This window comes from Centroberyx gerrardi, chromosome 9 (genome assembly GCF_048128805.1).
Source record: "Centroberyx gerrardi isolate f3 chromosome 9, fCenGer3.hap1.cur.20231027, whole genome shotgun sequence".
Lineage (NCBI taxonomy): Eukaryota > Metazoa > Chordata > Actinopteri > Beryciformes > Berycidae > Centroberyx > Centroberyx gerrardi.
Window position 1 is genome coordinate 30,589,128 of NC_136005.1, and position 24,957 is coordinate 30,614,084.

General features: G+C 44.0%; 2 protein-coding genes across 2 annotated transcripts in view; one reads left to right on the forward strand and one right to left on the reverse strand.

Annotated features, from left to right (window-relative positions):
• LOC139913621 (phosphatidylinositol 4,5-bisphosphate 3-kinase catalytic subunit alpha isoform) overlaps positions 1–12,439 on the reverse strand; it is a 28,475-nt gene extending 16,036 nt beyond the window's left edge. The window contains exons 1-11 of the mRNA XM_071901682.2: positions 12,405–12,439; positions 11,876–11,950; positions 8,014–8,120; positions 7,098–7,266; positions 6,806–6,932; positions 6,081–6,290; positions 5,481–5,575; positions 4,912–5,067; positions 4,362–4,607; positions 4,025–4,110; positions 2,677–2,782 (exon numbers count right to left, since the gene is read on the reverse strand). Of these exons, the coding sequence (XP_071757783.1) occupies positions 2,677–2,782; positions 4,025–4,110; positions 4,362–4,607; positions 4,912–5,067; positions 5,481–5,575; positions 6,081–6,290; positions 6,806–6,932; positions 7,098–7,266; positions 8,014–8,069 (1,251 nt within the window). The 5' untranslated portion in view covers positions 8,070–8,120; positions 11,876–11,950; positions 12,405–12,439. The remainder of the gene's footprint in view (positions 1–2,676; positions 2,783–4,024; positions 4,111–4,361; positions 4,608–4,911; positions 5,068–5,480; positions 5,576–6,080; positions 6,291–6,805; positions 6,933–7,097; positions 7,267–8,013; positions 8,121–11,875; positions 11,951–12,404) is intronic.
• Positions 12,440–13,703: 1,264 nt separating this feature from the next.
• Positions 13,704–24,634, forward strand: zmat3 (zinc finger, matrin-type 3). Its single transcript, XM_071901683.2, has 6 exons — positions 13,704–13,827; positions 19,214–19,980; positions 20,778–20,915; positions 21,367–21,533; positions 21,999–22,099; positions 24,426–24,634. Exons 1-6 carry the CDS (start codon positions 13,704–13,706, stop codon positions 24,632–24,634), a joined length of 1,506 nt encoding a protein of 501 aa, XP_071757784.1.
• Positions 24,635–24,957: the final 323 nt, after the last annotated feature.

Here is a 24,957-nt window from a genome sequence, read left to right on the forward strand (position 1 = left end):
AGTAAGTGCTGGAACAAAAGGCTGCTGTAGAGAAGTGTTTATCTTTAATTCAGGTGGGGCATGAAAGAGCATCCGCTAACCTGACCTCACCTTGGCAGGGCACTGCAGGGGAGAACACTCACCCCAGGTGTCGGTTACAGTATCCATGCCCGGCATTCATAGATACACTCCACACACACACACACACACACACACACACACAAATGCATATACAAATACACACATACACCTCTTTCTCTTTCAGCTTGTCCCTGCCAGAAGGGAATGGAGGACAGATCAATCAGCCTGGGTGTCTGTTAACAGTATCAGATCCAACGCGTGCACAGACACACACTTTTACACACAAAGGTTACTGGACATAGAGAAAGACATCTCGACAAGGCCTTCTTTTAATGATGTCATTTGAAGTCATTATCTAGAAGATGCTAAACCTTTTTTCTTTCTTTTTAAACAAAGCAACGAGTGACCGAGCTCCAAGTAAAATGAAGGATTGTGCAGGATTTGGGCTGTGATTCACAGTTGGCTGACTTAAGTTACATGTGTATGTTTCTTAGACAAGACAGGAGAAAGGCGAGGAAAGCTGTCTGTACTCTGTCTGTTAAGATAAGTCTGAGGTCTGAACACTAACGGGCATAGTTTCAGTATTACATCCCTGCTGCATAGACTTCACTCTCAATTGCAGACTTTGTGTAATCAAAAATGTCTAGTAAATATTGTTTGGGTTGGTTGTTGGTTCGGGCACATTTATGAGTGAAAATCCACGCCAATTATATAAAAAAAAGATCATAATTCTACTGCAATAATTCTAATCAATGCACTAATCAATAAGCCATTTCTGCTGCTTTGGCACTTTTTTAATACTATTTGCTTCAAAAATATATTTTTGGTCACACTTATTATATGAAATCAAGGCGCTGTAGGTGGCGCTCTTTTCTTTGTCTGTTCAGCCATGGTGGCTATCACTGCTCATGCTAACTACTCTACTTCTATTTATTCCAAGCAAACCGCTGTTGCTGCTGGTGCAAACCTAAAACGCATCACTCCCTGTGTGGAAGAGGTACCCGTGCATAAGAGTTTAAAACAGCAAATGTAAAAGTTTTCATGAACTGGCTATAGGTTGAATCACTACTGTATAGTATCAATTGGCAATAGAGTGTAGCAAGACAAACATTTATTCATATGAAAAAGCTGCAAATGACTTTAAATGATGCATTCACAAGTCTGAAGTTCAAATACTGTAATGTGAATTTGAGAAAACACACTTAACCCCTTTCACAGCATGGCATCGATATGGCTTGCACAAGGCAAAGATATTTAGTTCCTTCTGACTTGAACGGAAAAGTCCCATCTGTTGATTGTGTTTCTATGCCGTCTGCCACAGTGCCCTTGACTGATTAGTAATTAAACAGAGCCAAAGACGATACCACAGCTCCCATTCAACCTGGACACATATACGTACACAGACTCAGGCGGGGGCATATACCCGTACAGGCGCACGCATGCATGCACACACACAAAGTCACCTAGACGCACAAAAAAGCCTGCAGTGGATGGGCTAGCATGTCAGCGTTGAATTAACGATAGAGATGTGTGAAGGTGATCTGCTATGAGCCAACCTGCTGCCTGTTTTAACTGCCGTATACCCACTGTCTGCCTGTCTGCGACATGATATACTTAAATACCCCCATTGGTCACATAGTATTGTCCTTTGGCTGACATAGGTTCACATCTGCTCTGCTGTGTAAACACTAAGTGCGTTCAGACTGGCGTCAACTTGGTCCACAACTCTCCAGAAGTCCATTCTATCAGACTGAGCCAATCAACCTGACAGACTTGGCCGACATTGCAGCCGTCAACTAACTTTTGGCATCACTGACCATCGGCAGCCGATCAGATTTTTGTGCCTACTCTTTTTCCTACTGATGTCCTATTTCCTTGCGAGGTGTTGTCAGACATGGTGGAGGTCTGTGCTCTACTGAGCACATTTTCTAGTTAGGAGAGAAATCATTTAATTGGAATTGAAATATTACATTTTACTATGTGATTGTAGCCTATCGAATTCGGATAACAATACAGTGTGTGTGCTAACATCATGATGCGCGAGTTGTTCTTTGATAGCAAAACGAAATGCAGCTATACATTACAAAATTAGAACGAGAACGTCTAGTTTATTATATTTCTCCGTTGGATGTTATCCTAATCAAAACTTTGTTGCTGCACGACACCAAAGTCTGGAACTCCAGCACTGCCCACAATGTATCAAAACACATCAACTACACTAATAACTGTAACAACATATTGATGCCATTCTGATTAACCCCAACACCCCTACAAAGAGACAAGCTGGTCATACTGATTCACACAGAGGCTTGACCATATCATTCCTCATCACCTTGCTTTCCTTTCATGAAGTGATGGCTAAGATTATCGCTGGGCTGATGAGAAACAAGAAAAGCCATATGTTAAATGGTCATGGCAAGGCACATACATTTCATCCAAAATACATCCGAGCACTTCTGACAAAGCTTTTGGAGTTCTTGATTCTCCAAGAACGAGTGTGGATTATTACATATATTAAAAGCTCTATTCACCATTCACAAGAAGCAAGATGACCCCCCTGTCTGTGGCCAGTTTGAAAATGCAACTGCGAGGGCTCTTCCCATCTTCCTATCTTACCTCCTTGGCCCCCTTCCTGCCCTTGACAGAACAGATGGAGAGGCATAGTCTGGCAGCGCGGGGGATGTCTGGGATGTACATGTCGTAGGTGAGCCACTCGTTCCACCTGCAGAGAAAGAGGGAGGAGGGGTACAGAGTGCAGAGAGAGAGAATATGTGAGACATGGGCCTACATAGGACATAGGAGACAATATGAGACATTGGGCAACACCTAGCCACATCCACCCAAGTGGATCTACAACAGTTGTGACACTCAAATCACTGAGCTTCCTGATAGAATATTGAATGCTCACAACAAATACAAACATAGCCATTACACTGAGTTGGCATATACTTGTAGCATCAAAATGTAGTCCAAGAAAGTGACATGTATTTCACTGGGGACATAAACAAAAGACATCCAGATCCCTCAATGCCGCAGTCATTCCACCAGGCAAAAACCTACAAAGTTATCATTTTACCTCTCCAGAAGTGTATAAAAGGATAGAGATATGGGGATTTACAGTAATATAACACAGTTTAGTGCTACTAGCCAGCACTAAACTGTTAAAAGAATAATACCAGTGTAATTTTATTTTTCCTATCGCCATTAATGCCTACGAAGAGTCTAAAGGCATAGCTGTGCATCCCTGCCCTGATTTCCCTGTTGAGCATCAGTCATTTTGACTGGGATTGTGACTGGTGGAGATAATCATACACCACTTTCTGAGATGCTTGTTTTCAAGAACCTTAGTGATTTGAATCGGGGTCATGAGGTCACTAGAGGGAGACTTACAGACGGAGTGGAGGGCAACGTCTAGCCGGAGACGCTCAATGATCTGTTCACATTCAGTTCTTGCAGAATGGAACTACTTTTGACAGGATTGTGACTGCAGTGATTGTGGCATTACGTTAGGAAAGAATCATGTTAGGAAAAATTACAATAGTCGTCTCATTAAAATGATGGATTACGTTCGGCGATGCAGCAGAATGTCTCTGCGAGCTGTTTATAATGGCTTTTGGAAAACAATGGGAGCCAATGACGTCTGGGAGGTAAGGCAAACCTGCAGTAGAACTGACAGCAGTAGCTTCTGACTGTAGCAAATACACTGGTGGGTTTAGACTCTTCGTGGGCATTAAAAAAAAAAAAAATTACACTGGCATTATCCTTTAACTCAGCTCCCTGTCTAGCACTGTTAGCCTGCTGAAATTAAAGGGCCAGTGCAGTGAATTTAATGGTGTTGTATGACTGGGACACGACACTGAAATAAAAGTTGTATTAAAGGGATGCTGCAGTAAAATTAAAAGTGTTGTATTTAAGGGACACTGCAGTAAATTAAAAGGTCTTGTATTAAAGAGTGGTTAATTACCTGGGGTTAGAGCAAGGGACTCTCTGTGTGTTGACGTTATCACACATCTGCTCTCCTCCGTGGTAGATGCCTGTCCTCACATAGATCTACAAGCAGAGAAGAGAAGGAAAACACAAGTCAAATTAAGAATAAACAATATGACAATAAGAGCATTAATCATAATATTGAGATACCTTAACACTACAGCAATATCTCAAAACACCATAACAGCTTTGTTTTTGGAAGATTGCTTGTCACCTACTATCACTCGACACAGAGTATGCTAAAATGATAGCATGCAGCACTGGAGCAAACGATCTTGTATCTTGTGTGTGTATTCCTCACTGGGCGTCCCCACCTTGTCTATGTCCCGTATGTTGACGTTAACATAGGTGGCGCAGAGGACTCGTATCCGGAGAGTGCCGTTGATGGTCCACAGCGACTTGGCGGCCGCCTCGCCGTTCATATAGGCCGTTGCCGTGGAGATGCGGCGAGAGTATGACGGCATGACAAAGGTATCTATGGGCAACTGGGTGTACAAGCTGTCCTTAGCCATTAGCATCAGGTTAGGCATCCTGCCCAGCATGATGCAACTACGGATATACTGGAGGGAGAGAGACAGAAGAGAGGGAATGAAAGAGAGAAAGACAGAAAGTCCACACAGAGCTGCTAGTGTTACCTTGTGTGTGAGTGTAACCAAGTGATAGACTCGGTCAGTTTGGTCATTTTCCAGCAGCTGCTGAGTGAGTGCAGAGAAAACACTGACTCATGTGCATCTCCTACACTGGTCTGGCTCATAGGGATTCTCTCCAGACTTTGAAGATGGTTCCCTCTAAGACATCTATATATGTGTGTGTGTGTGTGTGTGTGTGTGTGTGTGTGTGTGTGTGTCTGTGCCTCCCTCTTACCTTATACTGGCTGATGGGGTACTTTTCCAGCAGGTACTCGTCACAGCCACAGACTTTAAGGATGTATTTGCCCTGGTATTCCTGAACACACATCTTTAGCTGCTCTGGGGACAGCAGCATGCTGCGCGTCTTCTTGCGGATGGCCTCAGCAATCACCTTTAGGACGCAGATACATGCACATATACATTAGAGGCTGATTTCTTAGCATGTGGACTGTGGACCCAAAATGTCGGTGGGACAGTTCCCGATTGACAACATTAGTAATATTTTTTAGTAAGCCTGACTCACTGAGGGACTAAATTTCTCATTTGTGATCCCAGACTGAAAAGGTTTAATAACAACTGACAACGTTACTTATTACGAGATTTGTTTGCTTATATGGACTTTTAGTTATGGCATGTAATTTCCTTATTTGCTCACACAAATTATAGGCATAGCATGAAGCTCTGATGGCTGATTTTCTTTACATCTAAATATCAAATTTCTTTTTATATCTAAATTAACGTCAAAATTAATATTTCATCTTTTTGACAATTCTATGTTTTCACATCAGTGCAAATCTGCCCCACCTGTTCAGGCACACAGTCGTGGTTGATCTTCAGAGTGTACTTCTGTTTGTCATTGTTAGGAGAAACAATCACCCAGATCACTACAATAATCTGACCTACAGAGAGAGAGAGAGAAAGAGAGAAAAGAGTGACATGAAGGCTGAGGACAAAAAGAATCAATAAATCTATTTTTTCTTAAGCAGCAAAACAAGAAAGACCCAGAAACAATAGCCTAGCTCTTCTGCCTCTTTTGCTATGATATTGATTACTCTCCGCTACTTCTCCAAGTATTGTTCTTAAGACAATGGCTTCACACTAATAGCACATCGATCAATTCATTGGTTCTTAGCCATTTTTAAACCTGGCTCGTAGTGATGATCTAGTATTGTTAACAGGCTAAAGTTCTCACTGCTTGTTTTCTGTTCTCATTTCCTCATCATGTCTTTAAGCGTTTTATTTGTGTTTTATTTTCTAAAAAATAATAATCAGAGGTATGTGTGTGTTTATATGAATCAGATTTGTCTGTGTAAAAAAAAAACCCTCAAGAAATTTATCATTTTAGGTGCCACAGTGAACAAACACTGGAAGCGCCGACTTAGACAGAAGCTACCTGTAGCCTACCTTTGTCCAGTTTGCTGTAGATGTGTTTGGGTAGTTCCTGTGTGGATTCGATGTTGGGTGGGTAGACGTACAGCGCTCGGCTGTGGGGCCCGTTGGCGTCTCTCAGCTCGACAGAGTCTTTGCAAACGTTCAGGATGTTTCGCCTGAAGTCCTGAACCTCGGGGTCCTTCACCAGGTCAAACTCACACACTGGCATGCCGATGGCAAAACCTGACACGATACACAGCGAAGCAGAATGTTTTTCAGTGTCTTTTAAGGAAATGGCAATTTTGGCTGGATTGGTCAATTTTGAGATATTATAATATTTTGCCTCTATAAATAGCTACTTTGGACACCAGCTGTGTGAAGTACACCAAGCACAAAATCGGACATGCTGCTTCTTAATAAAAAAAATAGCTAGTAATTTACTGAGGCTTTTTTTAATTATCTTTTGCCATTTCTGTCTCTTCTTTCTTTTTTTTCTCATTGGGTATTTCACATGAAATATTCGCAACAAATTAGATTTTCTCCATATATATATTTTGTAAATAAACACAGCTGTTTTGAAATCTTCTGTAAATTACCACCTATTTAGGGAAGAGAGAAGAGAAGAGAACAGAAGAGAAGAAAAGAAAAGAAAAGAGAATAGAAGGAAAAGAGAAGAGAAGAGAAGAGAAGAGAAGAGAAGAGAAGAGAAGAGAAGAGAGACCAGACCCAATGGCACTAGAAGAGATTTAAGCTCTCACCAATCTCTCTGTTGAGGATCTTCTCTTCTCTGTTGCCAACTGGCTCGATGACCTTGAGGAAGGGCTGGAAGAGCCGGAGGTCACACAGCCTCCGGGTCTCGTCGTAGAACTCCTCCCGCTCCGCTTCCTGCAGGCAGAAAAACAAGAGAGGCTGCATTCAGACTATTCCCCTTTTTTTTTCAAAACTGACCCCGTTTGACGCTTTGAACGCTTTAGAGGAGCACACGACACACATGAACTTGCTTCTTCACCCACGTCCACCAGATATCCCGTTGAGACTGAGCTTCCCTACCTGTGTAACACTGACAAAGATGTAGGAAGTCTCCTCCTGCAGCAGGTGGTGGAGGGGGTATTTCCTGGCCTCCTTGAACAGCTCGTGTTTGATGGTGATGAGCGTGGCCTCGCGGAGACACTCCAGGGTCAGGATCATCCCATTGGGCAGCAGACAGTCCACCAGGATCCTACAGTGATAATCATCATCATTATATATTGTTGATGACAACCTCTTTATTTGTATTTTCAGCGTTACCAAGTGCTTTACATTCAATAAAACTTAGCCCAAAAGCATACAAAGAAAAATGAATATGAAAGTTGAAAAATGACAATAAAAGACATAACATTAAAATTTCAATGTTATTCAATTGCTACAACCAAAAAGACAAAATGACTCGGGCAATTATTTTTGGACAAAAACTGGAGATAGACCTTCATTTGCCAAATCATGGAAATATCTTAGGCTACTTTAATATTAATACATTTAGGAAGTTTAACCAATATCAGAAAAACTATCATTCTTGCATATTTCTCATTAAAAGTAATAAAATCATTTTACAAATATGGCATTTAATATATTGTTCACTGGTTGACTATGATTTTGTGAAAAACATGTAGCAGGTGTGCCTCCTTGCATAACCTTTTTCTGGTCGGTTGCTCTGCCAAAAACTACAATCTGACTTTTGGCAACAAATCTAGGAAAAAACATGGAACTGGCTGCACTCCCAAGAGCTTATTAAACAAAACAGGACAATACTTCATCTCAATTATACCATCATTTTATTAATGGCTAACATCAGGTCAATGCATTTCAGCATATATGCCTCCAATCCAATTTAGGCTTCTAATTGTCCTAATCGTACATATGTACAAATGGGAATAAAAAAAAACTAGATAGTGCATTTGCATCCCAAAGAGAATTTAGTGTGACGTACCTGGGAGGCATCAGGTGGATGCCCCATAGCTCCCCTGAGGACGGCCTGGGAGGCATCTTCCTCTCTGTCCTCCAGCCCACTCACACAGATCAGCTGCAGAGCACAACCTGAAAGACAACACAAATACTAGCACTATCTGAGCTTCTAATGCTCTGAAGCTCACAGAGTAAAGCATGGGCTGGAAAAAAACATAAACTTTCAAAATTTGGCAGAAAAAATGACAGTAATGCTTATGATTTTACTTTGAATTTAGTTTGTAGGCCTGTGCTTCTGCACAGTAGCATTTCCCCTCTGATTGGGGAAACAAAGGGAGGTTACAAACATCAGTAGTCGTAGTAGTAGCATGACTTGATGTTTTTTTCCCCTGTAGACAACATTATGCAATCCTGGTACAGAGACTTAATGTATACGTCATCAGAAAACACTAGTTTATGGAGGGAAGCACCGTGCACATCCTCAAAAATGTTGGGTGTTGTGCATGCAAAGAAACAAGTAGTTTGTAGGTAGTTGCCAAGTGAAAATATTCCATCTGAGCGGTCTGCTGTGCATATGCAAGCTAAATCCCACACTGGACTATGAAAGCCTGACATGCCTTGCCCAAAAAACACAACACAGGTAACACAACACAAGGGTAAAACTAGCTTAAGGCCTGGCTGGGAGGCATCTCTCTATGTGTCCCCTGAGTAGCGTCTTAACAGAAACGTGGACCACATCAGTTGGTTGGCGAATGTCTCGGAGGCAGTTTTACACCTTGACAAAATTGTTGTACAAGCACTTTCAACTGAAATGATATCCATAACTTTATCTGTCCGCTCACTTCAAACTGAAGCATTAGCTGAGCCGTAGAGACAGACAGACTGTCAGATAGTTTCCCAGCGGTCTCTTGAAGGAAAACAAAAAGAACTCCGCTCCTTGATACAGATTGTGTCTGTTTGGTATCACAAATGTACTGTATAATGCTGTACTTTCTATCATGCCTTCTATTTCCAATCCCTGCAACAGCACTACCTCCTACTTTTACAGCACCAAAAATTCTGGTCCTTGAATTTGCAATTCATACTTCAGTATGAATATCATTTACTGTCCCTAATGATAAACCGGTGCCACTGTGTGTGAAAAATTCTTGGGGAAACCCTGCCTTTGAAGAAACAGGCTGACAGACAGATGGATAAATGTTTCCTAAGTCCTTCCCTATGGGAGTTGTGTATGTTTTCTCTTCAGATCCTCAACAATCTGAGAAAGCATCCTTACCCACTCGGACTTAGTCACACCATAATTTCCTTGCTGGATATAGAAACTTTTGACTTGACTTGTTGACACTTGACACTAAATATAAAGACAGAGAGAAGTTGGTGTCTTTTTGGGAGTTCAGCCGGCTAAAGCACCTATCTGGTAGTCTAGAGGTTGTGGGTTCAAATCCAGCATCTTTATCTTCCAGACCTTCATCACATGCCACCCCATCTTTCTACAGCAATTTTAAAAGTGCAAAAGGATGCCATATGTTTCTTAGAGGGAGAGGTTTTCCACACAGCTTTGTAAACAAGGTCTTCTTGTGCTGTGCAGAAACTATGGCCTACAAATCAAGTTGCATAACATTTTATTCAAACTGAGCAGAAAATTTTGCAGCTCAAGGCCCCCCTCCAATTTTAACATCTTTTAAGCCCTTAAAAAGAATTTACAAAAAAGGTGTATCCCTGTAAAATGCAATTCATATCACTGTATTCAGCAAATAAAAAGTAAAATGATTTCTGTCTATATTGAAGAGCCCTGTCCTCACCTGTATACTATGTAAGAAATGCCATAAAAACACAAACAGAAACCTGAACCTAAACCGGAGGACAGAGGCATCTCCGGATGATCAAAACAGGCCTTTTAAAACAAAGCATGAAAGATTAATAATATATGGACACTGACCTTTGCAGCATGTGGTGGGAGCTAACCTAACCTAGCCTCTCTCAACATTCACCACACTGCTAGCTTCTCCCTGGTCAAGAGGACCTAGCACGACTGAATCAATGCCAGCAGTTAACAGCCCCACACACTAAGCCAGTCCTCGATGCTAACCTAAATCCACCACACAGCCTTCTGTCTAACAGTTGCAACACTGCAGGGTCAGGAACATTTCCAAACCTCCAGTCATCCAGTCATTTCTTTCTGGAACACAAAATTCTCACGAAGGAATATTAGCCAAGACACGGTTACTGGATGGACTTCTATTATGGCTGGTCGACATCAGCTCATTGAACTTTCTGTCATGAAGCACTGGGAAATAAATGGGTCACGGGGGACCTCAGTGGCACAACTCTTTCAGATGGATGGCTCAGGCCCACCACTCACAAACACAATAACACCACAGTGACTCAACTGCAGATTGTGACACAGTGATGGGAACAAAACTCATGTCAAGTGTGGGCTCTTAGGAAATTACGACATCGCGCCTTGGTTTGAACTTCAGCCAACATATGGCCATAAACAATTCTCAGGAATGCCATCAGGATGAGAAGAAAAGCAAGAATTAGTATCAGCCATCAAGCCAGTCTCCATCTTTCTATCATTCCAAGCAGTGCTTTGTTTGCTTCTTCTCCAGTGTCCACCACATGGACAGATAGCCTGGCTTGTTTAGTCACACTGTGAGTCACACGACAACTGTATATGGAGTAACACACTGCCTGGAAGTAAGCTGGCTGGTGTGAGAGTGTGGTTGTGTGTGTGTGTCCACATGTCCTGTTGGATTCTCCTACTACTGTACACTCACTGAGGTATTGGACACCAAGCGGCCCGGAGAGAATATGACTAAGCAAGAGATTCTCCTGCCTTCTGCTCACTCACACATGGAGCATAGTAAACCCTTGCCTACATGTCACCTAGAGTCCTCTAATTAGAGCATTTCAGACAACTCTATGACTTTGATCATTCTATTTTTCACTTGTCCCTGTACTGCATGTGTTATAATATATACAGCTTTGGAAAACTATGTTGTGTGAACAGAATTGACGATCTCGCGTGCAAACTATGACAAAATAATGTGATGGTGAGAAAGATGGCATGAATTAGTAGGCCTGACTACATTTCAGGACAAAAAAAGAGCTGCTGTACACTGATTTAAGCTGGAGTTCAAGCAGTACCAGAAAGAACAAGAGGGGATAGCATGCCTTTGATAACACGTTCTGAAATTCATCCTCGAACTTAATAACAATAGCACTTTACCTCCCCTCACTACCCACCTTGTTAAGATTTTTAGGGATGTGATCAAGACAAAAATGCAAAAAAAAACAATGGAAAAAAACAATCTTCATTTAAAATGAATGGGAGCACAGTGTGTACAAAAAGAAAAAGAAAGAATAGAAAAGAAAAAATGACAACCCCGCATTGGAACAAATCACCCACTGAGCAGTGCCCTAATCTGTGACCCTGATCAGGATGCAGCTAACCACTAAGGGACAGAAGAGGAAGCTTCCTCACAACACAGGATGTGGGGAGTGAGGAAACATTGGCCTAGACACAAGCCTGCTTTGAATGCTGAAACGCAACTACACAACTAGTCTAGCAATGGCAGATTGTAACATCAAAGGGAGGCTCACTCTGTGTGACACAATCTCTGTGTGGTTAACAGAATGGTTGGTCAATTGTATCACATTGGACAACACAGTGGTTTCATGAATAAACCCTGTAGCCCATCTGAAAAATATAAACATGAGAAAAGCTTTCATTTCATTGCTTTTGTTCGGTGCTTGAAACAAGTTCTGCAGTGTCAGCTGTCAATTGCAGAAAAAAGGAAAACAGGGGATAAAATGTATTTGCTGGACAGTCATTGACGGCGTATGAATCAGATGGTGGAGAGAGGAGAATTTGTGATGCATACCTAAGAGAGAAGCTCTCCTATTTTGATGATGTGACAGTTCCACCCTTCATGTTTCAATCCATCTTCGCGGTGTCACTGAAATTTGTATATGTTGGGAGGAAAGGAAAGGAAAAAAACAACATCATGATATACACTCTCACTGCATGTGTAAAAGTAGAATTCACAGTAATTAGCAGCAGGCTAGCTACGGGGATGGCAATGACAGTTCAGAGATGACAGCTAAGTTACAATACCACAGTGAGTTTTTGGACAATTTTCAAACGACTGCGAAAAAATTAAGCTGCAATTAGTTAACCAATTCTAGCCATTTTTGTCCTGTCTAACCACAGACATCTCACGGCTGCTTACGTTAACATTATCTACCAGTTTGGATAATGGTTAATATTAGCTAGCTCGTTAGCCCACTAGCTAACGGCTATGGTTAGCTTGTCATTCCCTTGTTAGTTTAACAATGGCAAACATATCCCTAACATTCAAAACAAGCTCTTTGTCCGCTGAAAGAAACAAACGTCATTTGAGAGTAGCTGACCTGTTGGCGTCAATAACGTTACAGCGAAATGGTTGAAGATGATGATGTGACAGGCTCTCCAGCTAACGCCAGTTAGCTAGCTAGTAGCTAGCCAACCTCTTCGGTACCCAGCGCCCGGCTGGTGGCTCCCGGTGCCGGGGTGAAGGAGGCTGTTTGTCGTCTGCCACTCTGCGTACCAGCCAGCCTTGACAGTAACCGTTACTCCATAGAAACAATAAATCCTCTTGCACTCTGCGTTGTAAACTATATATCTAGAGAAAATACAGACAAACCCGCATGTCCAGTCGGAGGACTTCTACCTGAGGTTGTTGTGACTAGCTGGGTTACGAGCCGACTGGACAACCAACCTGTCCTCTTGCGACAATGCAGCCACGCTGTGTGGGCGCGCGCACGCACGCACGCACGCACGCACCCTCCCTGCCCCTCTCTCTCTCTCTCTCTCTCTCTCTCTCTCTCTCTCTCTCTCTCTCTCTCTCTCTCTCTCACACACACTCACTCTCACTCACTCACTCACTCACTCACACTCACACACACACAGTCTGAAAATATGTTTTGTTTTAATCAAAACCATAGATGAACATTCATCACAGGCATACAGAATATCACGCCCTTACACACATAACACATAACTGGAGACACCAATAAATATATATATATATATATTTTTTTTTTTTTAAAGGGGGGTTACACCTAGCCTTATTAAATTATAGACGAGTATTTCCTATATTACTGTTTTGTTGTTTTATATTGTAAATGTAGTTTACCACTGCTATCCCTATCCAGGTTAAATTCATTTTTGACTATGGGAGCAATTACCTTTCCATAAGTTACCAAAATGTACATGACAGTGCGCCACACTAGGCCGGGCTGTTTTCCCAGCTGATTTGAGATTCATAAATAGCCAGTAGCGAGGATCCGAGCGTATCACAGAGGTGTAACATATTAGTACAATGTGTCATGATTGCCACCCATGCAAATCAGTAGCGGTGGCATCGGAAATGGGCCGTACCAACTCGGGAGGGTGGACTGGAAAACCCCCGGCACGTTCATCTCTCTAGAGCATCCGATTCTCCGTTTGGTAATTTATTAGTCAACATTTAATGTAGATAATTAATGACCGTTGTCTTTGCCGGTTCTGCGTGGGTGAGTTTAGCTCGTGATTTTCACTCTCGCTGCTTTACTCTTCCCTGGAAACCCCCCCTTACGGTGGAAAGCGCAGTGTCTGTGCGTATGGTTGGGACTGTCAGCCTGCCTGGCCGCTTGGTTTCGGAGAGAAGTTGGCAAAGGGATGCGACTGCGATGATGGCGCTGCACATGAAGAACAGAGATGCGGCGTACTACCAAAGTGCAGAATACTGCAGAAATTACACTTCGCCGCCTGTCAGCTACAGTGACAGCAGCCATTATCTCGCCCGCTTGCCAGGTAAGGAGAGGTCTTGCCACACAGGAGCTGCTGTCGGACTGTCAGCGGGTCCTATTCGCTAATGTGGAGGGATGGAGAAAAATCTAACCAGTGAAATATGCTGATGATACAGGGGGAGCTGGCTGTTGAAACCGGCTGCCGCGTTGCTGCTGTCATCATCATAATGTCATCTAGAGAGGTGCACCAGCCACCATTCTGTAGGTTATTATAGGTAAGAGCAGACCATTGATGCTAAGATGCAAAAGCTGAGGTTGTCGAGGTCTTGTGAGAGACGGGTGCATCAGATACAGCTCCTGCTCCAGGGAGGCTCCAGGTCTGAGCTGATGCCTGACTCTGATCTGATACAGTGTATAGCTCGGATAAAATGTGCGTCTTTATATCTTGAGTGTGGCAGCCAATCCAGTGGTCTCCTGCCAGAGGTGGGGAAGACATGTACTTGTTTCTGCTCTGTTCCACTCTGCTCTCCATTGCTCGGCTCTGCTCTGTCTGCTCAGCTGATGGTTGACATTTGGCCATGAAGCAGTAAGTGTGTCTTGGCACCAGTCACAGCCAAACTGGCTTTTCTGAGGGGCTGAGGCCAGCATGTGTCATGTAGCCTACCTAGATGATCCAGAGGATTTATGAGCCTGATCAAACCATGTGCTATTATCCCTGTCATTTCAGCTCAAATTGTCACCATCACTCAGATTTCATAGATCATACATAGATTCAATTGGAATCAAGTCCAAATCTTAAACATTTGAAGATTGGAAGTTAAATATATATATATATATATATGCTTTTCACTTATAGGAGAAAGAGTTATTATTATTTAAAGTATTAAAGCAGAGTGCTGTTGCACAGTATGTATGAGGGATGGAACTTTTACTACCACACTATTCCTTGGCTTGTAGTTTTTCATGGCAAGGAATGCATAAGAAATACAAATAGCAGCCTAATACCTTGGCTTACTGGCTATTGCCTTAAAGGGGAATATCACTCAATTTATTCATAATTCCTATGGTGTATAGGTCTAGGACAGTCTGATCAATATTCACCCTCCCAAGGCCAAGAACTAGAGAGCCAAGAGTGTAACCTGTGGCGTCATGGAGATGTGAAAGCAGAAGCCGGACTTCACTGTGATAGTACAGTACTGCAGTGCACGGTACAGTAAGACGTATATATGGTCGTCGATGCCGTCTGCGCTCGTCCAGTGCCCAGTGAAGCAGATGGAACGAGTGCGGGAGGCATGAGGGCTCCTCATCGCTCCATAATTGATGTGACACAACACAGTGCGGCAAGAGAAACTCTGGAGAAAATGAACACTTGGCCTATTTATAATAGGAGAGACTCTCAGTGGAGGCCAGCAGATGATGAGGCTCCAGGACAGGAGCTTTTTTGTGTTCTTGGTTCTAGACCAGGGCTGAGAGAGCTGCTGAGCAAAACTCACATTAGACAAAAAAAAAAGCACAAGTGATGAAGTGATGTCCAACTTCTGTGGTACTTTCAAGTAGTTTCAAGTAGACATTTGAGTGTCTAAGTAGCTGTATTGTGGCTCTTCTGATAACTAGCTTTGTGCTTCAGAACAGCATAAACAAAGCCTTATTTTCTTCTTGCAAAGTCGCCCCCAAAAAGCCTCAAAGGCAAAACAACAAAGGTTTTCTTGACTTTGCGGCTTGGTTCTCCGCTGTGAACCTGTACGCGCTGCGGAACCGGAGCCTCTCTTTCCAGGCCCGGGGCTAGGTCTCTGAGGAGGAGGCTCTGTACCTTAAGTAGGAGGATGGGGAGGACGAGACTCTGACCTTGGCCTATCTACAGCCAAGCTCACATTAAAGCAAAGGTAACCGCTAACATTAAGGAAGCGGATGAGTAATGGGAAGACACAAGCGTATTCGTTTTCTGACAGCTCTGTCCTGGTAATGTCAAAGGATGACTAAACGATAGTTGGCATGTGAAGTATTCTGGGTAAAAAGTCATTTTAGTTTTGAGTTGAGCGCCTATGTTGTCTTTAATAAGTGGACAGAAGGCGATTAATGCTGGATTTTTGGACTCCGCTGTGATGTTGGGAGGATCCTATCTGTCACCATAATATAGAGAGAATTATTTATGGGTGCTTTCTGCCATCACGGTGTAGACTTCTTAAGAACTATTTGTTACCTGCATATTGTAGTCTCTTAATGGATTTTGTGGCTGCTTCTGGGTTCTCCACCAAAACTAGGGGCTTGTCTTGCCCTCCTGGCCTTTCACCTTAGAGGCAGGCTGAGGTCAGAGGTCAATAGCGGGCCACTACAGCAACATTTCCACCACTGCTAGAAAAGGGATATCAAAAGAGCATCATAATGTAGGCTCATTGCCCACAGAACAAAACAAATAAAGGGCCATTGTTTATAATACATGCTTTGATCATAATAAAGTATCCAAATCAGGACTGAATCAGTTTGGTCCCTGCTTCCAATAAAAACTCTGGCCACAAGCATCACTGCTACAAAGAGTCCCAACCACAGTGTAGTGTGAGCAGATGTTACAGATGCAACAATTGCAGAAACCACACTTTTTACTGCTCAATTTCTGCATCATAGCATCTCTATAATACTGCAGCTGTTCCTCCACAGGGGGAGGAATTGTTTGGAATGAAAATGCCAGGAGGCATGAGGAATGGCCAGGTAACTGGTTTTTGTGTTGCTCCATACCTATTTAGTTTTACCTAACCTATACCTATCTAAACAGATTCAGGTGTTTAATCATGGTGTGATGAAAAGTTTAGTGTGTATAGAGAGGTAAAATTGGGGTGTGTTACAGTTCAGGCTGATGTCCCAGCTTACGTGACCATTGATGGTTTACAATATAACCATAATGAAGGTCAAGACTTGACAGAGTGGGACTACAAGCCAGCATTGTAGGCAAAGGAGTCCTTGAGTTCCTTCTGTCTAGCCTAACAGAGAGAAAGAAATACGAAAATAAGACTGGAGCTGATGCTAACAATGTCTAAAGACACACAGTAACAAGTGTGACAATATCAACTGAGTGGAAGTGTGGAGTGGAGTTTTTGTAGGGCAACAAGTTCAATGGGCTTGTGGAGGCCTTGGTCTTCGCACAAGCGAACCTGCATGGAGCTAACCAATGCTCTTATACGGAATTTGTTGCAAATACACAAGGATGTGGTGAGATGTAGGGAAAATGGATGAAGTGGGAAAGTATATTGGTTTCTCAGAGTTTTCTGAAATGCTGCACAGGCTGTTTGACCCAGCAGGGTCAGTTTTCCCATCAGTGTCTGATTGTTGGCACAATGTGGTATCTGAACCACTGAGAGGGATGTTTCAATCCAGAAGGGTCAGTTTTCCTGTTCGCCTGCTGCTGTTGATGATGACGATGGTTGATGATGCGTGTGGAGATTGGGTGAAATGTTGTGAGGTCTGTCTTAAGTGTATGTGCATGTAGTCTAACTATAGTGTAGGTGAGTGTAGGTCCGATCAGGGTTGAGAGTGGGTTTATAGTGGGGTCTGGTTCTGGGAGGCCAGAATTTATCGGCCTTATGGCCCCAATTCAACAACAAAACCAAACATCTGACAGTCGAATGAAGATACGCATGAAGTTTGAGGCTTTTTATGTGTACAGAAAAAAAAACATATGGACATTTATTTGATATACCTGTGTATTGTGTAGCATTTAAGTTGTAATCCACAAGATCCATGTTTTTTTTGCCGACATCTTGCTAAGCGCTCACTGCTGTGGTGTTTCTGCACTGCACTTCCCGAAGATCACCTGTCAATCAAACAGTGTGGGCGGAGCTTGGATTTTCTGTTGATGCATTTTGAGTTTCTCTTTTCTTTGTCTGTTCAGCCATGGTGGCTGTCACTGCTCATGCTAACTACCCAGTTCTTCTTCTACTTATTCAAAACAAACCACTGTTGCTGCTGCCGCAAACTTAAAATGCATCACTTGCTGTGCTTGCTGTTTTTCCTGGGAAAAACCTTCCAGACACCGGATGTTTAGAACGGCAAATGTAGAAGCTTTCATGAACTGAACATGAACAGAGAGTAGCAAAACTGACATTTATTTATGTGAAAGTGTCACAGATTATTACTTGAATGTATTGTATAGGCGACACTGGGGTCAGCGCTGTTGAAGTGAATAATCTCTCGCGGTCTCATCTTGCAGTTGAGAGTACTATAGTAAGATCTGGTGCGTTTCCAGCATACATATCTTCTGAGCTCACCCAGGCCAGGTGACAGACAGGCAGCCAGACAGGCTGGACAGACAGATTGACGGCAAGCAGCAGTCGGAAACACAAACATCCCAGGGTGTTATTTTAGGTCCATGAATCACTGCCGTTGGGCGTCCAATCAGATTCCAGATGAAAGCTTCCAGCACAGTGAGTTTTGACACAGCTGTTGGCCTAGTACTGACCCGACAATGTATGAAGAAGCACACACACACACAGAGTGACACCCTCTTCCTTTTTCTTTGAAATGATGAAGCAATTCAGCTACACACAAATCAAGCACATTGCTATTCCTCTCCATGTCTTGCTCTTTCTCTCAATTTCTTTAAACATGCACACCCATGCATGTGCACACCACACACACACGCATTTATCAACACACATATCCACACACAGGGTGTAGAATCAGCCCAGTCAAGCAGTCACACTTCAGGCTGTGATCTGTTCTGATCAGAGAAGCTTGAGGATTGTATTGTCACTGTCAGCAGTGAGTGTGTGTGTGTGTGCGTATGTGTGTGTGCATGCATGTGTATGTAGTCTTCCGTATGCATGACTGCAGGCGTTGCAGGCCTAACCTAATCTTTCTGATGCCCATTGGAGTGTGAAGCTCCTCTGTCCATGAATGTGTTTCCGTTCGTCCGTCCTCTCCCTTTACATCTCTCCCGCCTCAGGGATCAGAGACATGCCTTGTCCTATTGTCCCTATACATTGTTCATTGTTGTTTTTCACTCACATTTTAATTCTTTCTATTTTTATTTGTTAAATTGTTCCACAATGTCAGTTTGATGACGATTCCCGGTAAGAGAGGACGCTCATATAAGACTACAGTATATGATGCATTCCGTTAATCATCGGTCCAACCCGACACGTCACATATTTTCTAGCTATTGAATATATTCGTGCTTAAATGCAATAAAGGCAGTCAAGCATAAAATCAAAAAGGCAATGCTAGTATATAAGCAACACACAAATGCTTTCAAATGTTAAAGTGCCATACCAAGGCAATCGTAAAGGTCATCAAATGTGTATAATTGCAGCTGTACGTGTCTGAAACAACATTCACACCAGCTCATCAAGGTTATTGAATTTCCTTGTATGGAATTTCTTTGATGTGTGATATCTGCCTTTGTAAAAGAAATGTATATGTGCATTGCCTCTGAGTCTGATCTGTACCCTCCTCCCCAGGCCCAGAGACCATGTTGAAGCCTCCTCTCAGTCTCTTCAGTCATCCCCAGCAGCCTTTCCATCACATGGACTCCCTGCACCAGCTGGGACCCCCGCCAATGGCGCCGACGCAGCCTCTCGGCCCCCCGCCCATGGGCCCTGCTCAGGCAATTGGACCCCCAACTATGGGTCCTACCCAGTCTCTAGGGCCCCCTCCCATCTCTGCTACACACACCTTAGGGCCTCCACCCATCAACCCAGCACACAGCTTAGGCCCCCCTCCAATGGCCCCTGCTCAGCCACTGGGGCCTCCACCAATGCCGCACACCTTGGGGCCCCCGCCTCTAGACCCCATCCAAGCACTGGGGCCTCCAGCCATGGACCTTACACAGCCGTTGGGGCCTCCACCTCTGAACCTCGGACAAGCGCTGGTGCCCCCGCCTGTAGTAGCCACCGGCCCCGGCCGATTCCCCCTCCCTCCCAGCCCGCTGTCCTCCCCTCCTGCCCCGGCCCCGGACCCCTCGCAGCTGCCCCCGAGGCCCCCCGGACCGGCCCCCATGCCCGCCCCAATTTCGATTCCGCTTCCCGGCCCGCTCCCCGGTCCTCTCCCCGGTCCTCCTACGGCTCAGGCGGCCCCAGCCAGCGAGCAGCCCCAGGACGAGGGCTCCCTGCTGGGCATGGAGGAGCAGGAGGGCTCTCTGGGGCTGGAGGAACTGTGCAAACCGCTCTACTGTAAACTCTGCAATGTTACGCTCAACTCCGCTCAGCAGGCCCAGGCTCACTACCAGGTTAGTTGAAATGAGCACACGTAAAACAGATATAAACATGCATGTATATCATAATATACCATATTCACTTATACACATATACACTTCTCTCCCACTGATGGAAACTCTTACAGAAGATGGTGTCATTTTTCATACTCTCTGTACATGCCACCCTTCTATTGTTGAGATTTTTCTCACAATATTGGTTGTTTTATCTTTGTTCCAAGCAATAGTTTGTGTGGGGTCAGCATTTTCCCCTACTGCCGGCTGCGTGGTGCCAATATTTTCTACTGCTGTGCGCTTTGTTGTTTTCTAATCAAAAACCATTTTCTCACCCAGAATGTATTGGAAAGAATGCCTGGTCACAGGCTCCCATACTGTCCCCCTATGGTGGCCCACGGGGGACAGTAAAGTTTTACAACTCAACTAATAAAATGTGAATTGGGTGAAATGCAACAAAATGGTAACTCCTAATTACTGGGATGTTTATTGCCCCCTCATTTTTAATTTTGCAGGCATTTGATGGACTTCGAGGGCACTTTTGCCCCGAGTTGTAAATTTTGACTGTGGGAAGGAGTGAAAGTGCTACGACAGTTCTCACGAAATAATTTCACTGTAGAATTGCCTCTCGGCCAATCAGGGGACATGGTTGTAACTATCAGTTTCATAAATAATACGTCGCATAGAACAACCCTTGATCTCCTGCCATCAACCTGAAACTTTTACTTTTTGCTTTCCTCTCCTCATATCCTCTTCAATCCCCTCTCTCTCTCTCTCTCTCTCTCTCTCTCTCTCTCGCACTCTCTCTCTCTCTCTAGGGGAAGAACCACAGTAAGAAGTTGAGGAACTTCTACGCCGGCAGTCAGCAGCCTCCAGCCATCAGGATCCCAGAGGTCCCAGAGGTTGGCCAGACAGCCCTCAGCTCAGGACCCAACGACAGCGACACAAGCAGGCAGGTCAGGCCCAAACTCTGACACTGCTCTCCCCACTGAATGATTCCCCCTCTCCTCTCACTCTACTTGCTCTCCAAAAAAGAGAAAATCCCATCTTTCTTTCACTGTTATCCTGTTTCTTTCCCTAGCACTTTGTTGTTCTGTGATGGTTCTGTGATCACGGGAACATTGTAACGGCACCATGACTTTTGGTTGCTTGTCATTTTTGGCGATATAGGAGTTGAACAGGATATCTGCTGGTTTCAGAAAGCCACATTTAAGACTGAGATTTTTTTGTTGTTTTTACTGCTATTTGTGTATTCCCAAGAACTAGGTGAAAATTGTAAGCAATAGTGCAAGGAAGTCCCTCCTTCCCTCCACCTGACCTTTTTTAAAAAAAAATGTTCTTTCTTCCATTTCTCGCTATTTCCTACCTAACTCCTCTTTTCTCATACACTATCCCCCCTTGGTCCAGGCGCTGTATAAAGGGGCTACCCGGGTTATTTTGGCCACAGAGAATGACTACTGTAAACTGTGTGACGCCTCCTTCAGTTCACCGGCAGTTGCACAGGCCCACTACCAGGGCAAGAACCACGCCAAGAAGCTACGGCTCGCCGAGGCTCAGCACAACGCTAATAACATGTAGGTGTGGGGTGAAGAACCTTACTGTAGTATATAGACACATCATCTCATTCAGCCATGTAGAGGCTTTGCATTTGTGTCACAAATCTCCTAGCAAGCACAGTTGATGGAGGTCCATTGGAGGATTGGCTGTTCACATAATGGTTAAATACCTAAAAGCCAGACTAGAAAAAAAGAGAGATATCTGAATAAAATAGACGTGGTTTGGGTGTAGGGGTTAACAATGCATGTAGCTATTGTTCAAATCACGTCAGCTTACAATGATAGTAAGATGACCAGATACTATGTCTTGCTAGCTAATTAACAAGCTGAGATTATCTAAACACACATCTCAAATAATAGGCCTACTGTGTGTGTTTTACTCACCTTCTGGACACGGTTTCAACGCAGGCTTAGCTCGGCTCGGGGTTTTCTTGGACTCGACTGAGCTGGTCTTAACTTCAGGCCTTAACGTTACTGTTCCAGGGAAGGCAGTGAGGCGACCCCACGAAGAAACAGGAAGGACGGCAGTGAGTACAGACTGGTGAAGAACCGTCGCAGCCCACAGCTACCTGCCTCCATGCCAGGTAACAAAATAAAATACAATAAAATAAATGAGAGTTATAGCCCATTTACTACTGTCTATGTCTAGTTTACATTTCCCCTCCATGCATGCCATATATAATTTGATTTCTTTTACTTTTAGTTTTTTGACATTTTTAATATACAAACTTTATGGTGTCAAACCTAGCTTGAAATTTACTGCAGCTAACAAAGACGCCCTAAGTAAAAAGTAAAAAGACATGAATGTGACAGTAAAGTTTGTATTTAGTTTGTAGTTTAGTTTTTGAGGGATTATATTATTAGTAACGTAATACATAAACTGGTATGAAAACACTCCACTCGGGTACAATGAAATAACGATAAAACAGAAACTTTTACAAAAGGCTTCATGTTTATTGCGATGGGATTATCTAGCTCAGGCTATTTTCAAGCCTGTGGAAGAATGACTGGCAGCGAATGGCTTCTTCTGAAGGTAGATAAACAAGCCTTGTATCCAAGACTATGCTGACTGTGTGCAGAAACCAGCAGGATGAACAGAAAGGAGAGGGACAACCGAGACAATTGGCAAAAACAAAAAAATCAGTCTCACTTCAAAGATGAATTGACCTCCCCATTGGAAGTCCTGAAGTTCGTTTTGAATTTTGACGTGCCATTCAGAGTATCAAACTCCAAATTGGCACATCAGTCAGTCAGTCAGCTCGTCAGTGAGGCTGACAGCAGCGGCGTGGTGCTGTATTGTGTTCTGCGGTATCATGGCGGTGGAAACATCAGTAGCAGACAGAGAGACAGACAGCAGCACTCTGTCTCCTCTTTCAACACCTCCGCATCCCCGGGGAATGGCAGACAAAAAGGGAGTCTGGAGAGAGACTGTGGACCACACTGCAACACTCAATTTTAAGCTGCACTGCGCAAGGTTTTATGTGCAAAATACCCCTGTATCATCAGCCTAAATCACACGTGGGGCTGCGACAGAGAAAAGCGCCCCGTCCCCCGCTAATTTAAATGCCGTAGATTCGCCCTGTTCGCCCAAACGATGCCCTGGTGTCGAGGATGGTGAAGTGATGAATTGAAACTTAAGAGTGAAATCCAAAACGGTCTCCGAGGCAAGAGTGAGTGAGCGCTCCGTCCAGATAAAGCTGGACTCACCAACCTGAACCGGAACCTCTTCACCTCCTCCACCTCCACTACGCGCTAAGAAGAAGACATTTAGTTTACTGACATCAAGTTATTAGATTTCTGAGTAATGAAGTCCTCCAAATTCAAACAGTTACCTCTTGCTGCCATTTGGGGCCGCCAACGTACGAAATTGCCTCGTGCAGCTTGAACTTTCTTGTGGTTTTGTGTGTGTGTGTGTGTGTGTGTGTGTGTGCACATGCGTGTGAAAATCGATACAGTAACTAACGTCAGATCTTGTTCGACTGACGTCATACAAACTCTCTCTCTATTTCTCTCTCTTGCTCTCTCTCCACAGACAAACACACTGACTGTTATCTCAGTTCAGGATGAATCAGGATGAATCATACAGTAGAACCAACTCCCCTCCTCTCCTCCCTCTCTCTGTTTCTCTCTCTCTTTCTCTCTCATTCTGTCTCTCTCTCATACACACACGCACACACCTCATGGTTCTCACTGTGCTGATTTAATCAGTTTTCTTGATGGACAAACCCCAAAATAGCTGCACTCTCTCCCGCTGTTGCCTTCTCGTTGTCTTTTTATCTCTCTCCCTATCTCCTTCTCGCTTTTCTGCCATGTAGACACACACACACACACACCCATACACACTCGTTCACTTTCCCCCCAACGCGCAATGCTCTTTTCCTAATGATCCACCCTGTTGTAATCCTAGACGTCTCTCGTGTGTCTGTCTTCCTGTCTGCTTGTCTTTCTATCTGTTCTGTGTATGCTATGTTTTTACCCAGACGTGCTCTTTCCACCCTCTCTATCCCTTTCATCTTTCTCTCCCTCACTTTACATCTCCCCTCCCCCACATCGGTGACATATCGGGAGTCAGCAAGATAATCTCAAGTTATATTGTGTGATATGCCGTCCTCGCCTGACCGTCTAGTGTGAGCAAGTGAGAAGATAAAATAATCAGGGAAATCCGTTGTTGTGTGTGTGATACAATGCGTCCGATTGGATTTTAAAAGTCTTCAAGTGTGTCCCCAGGCTTGAGATTGAATTTGTAAAACACCCCATCACAAAAGCAGATGATCAAGCCTCCGGTGGGGATTCCCTTTCCGGTGTCAGGATAGGCAAATGTGGTGTAAAATGGCCCGATAATCCCCTAACTCTAGTCTAACTCTCTCTCCTCGTCTCATTCTCCCTCCCTCCCTCCCTCCCTCCCTCCAGGGCCGTACTACAACCCCCGACCGAGGCAGCGCATCCCCAGGGACTTGGCCATGTGTGTGACGCCCAGCGGACAGTTCTACTGCTCCATGTGCAACTGTGGCGCCGAGCAGGAGACCGACTTCCGGCTGCACCTGGAGAGCAAGCAGCACAAAGCGAAAGTGTCGGAGTTGAGATACCGCAACGAGATGGAGAACCTGGGCTACAGCTAAGAGAGAGGAGAGGGGAGGGGGGGAGGATTAGGAGAGGAAGTGGGAAAGAAAAAGGGTGGAGAGCCAACAGCACAAGGCCAAAGTACTGGAGTGCAGAGGCTGTCCTGTGGCAGAGGGGTATATTTAGAGGTGGGAGGAGAGTAGCCCGAATGGCCTCAAGATGTTGCAATGCATTGGATACGCAGGCCAAACATGCAAATCCTAATATTTGCTATAATGCTATTTATCAGGTTTGATGAGCTTGTTTGATCTGCGTAACGCTCTTATTTTGAAATTTGGATCGGATCCCGCTTTTGACCGCACGCCTTTTGTCGCACAGTATG

Coding starts and splice junctions, on each gene's coding strand:
- zmat3 (XM_071901683.2), top strand. CDS start 13,704: ATGATGGCGCTGCACATGAAGAACAGAGATGCGGCGTACTACCAAAGT. Junction 20,916..21,366: donor ACAGCGACACAAGCAGGCAG/GTCAGGCCCAAA, acceptor CCCTTGGTCCAG/GCGCTGTATAAAGGGGCTAC. Junction 22,100..24,425: donor GCTACCTGCCTCCATGCCAG/GTAACAAAATAA, acceptor CCCTCCCTCCAG/GGCCGTACTACAACCCCCGA.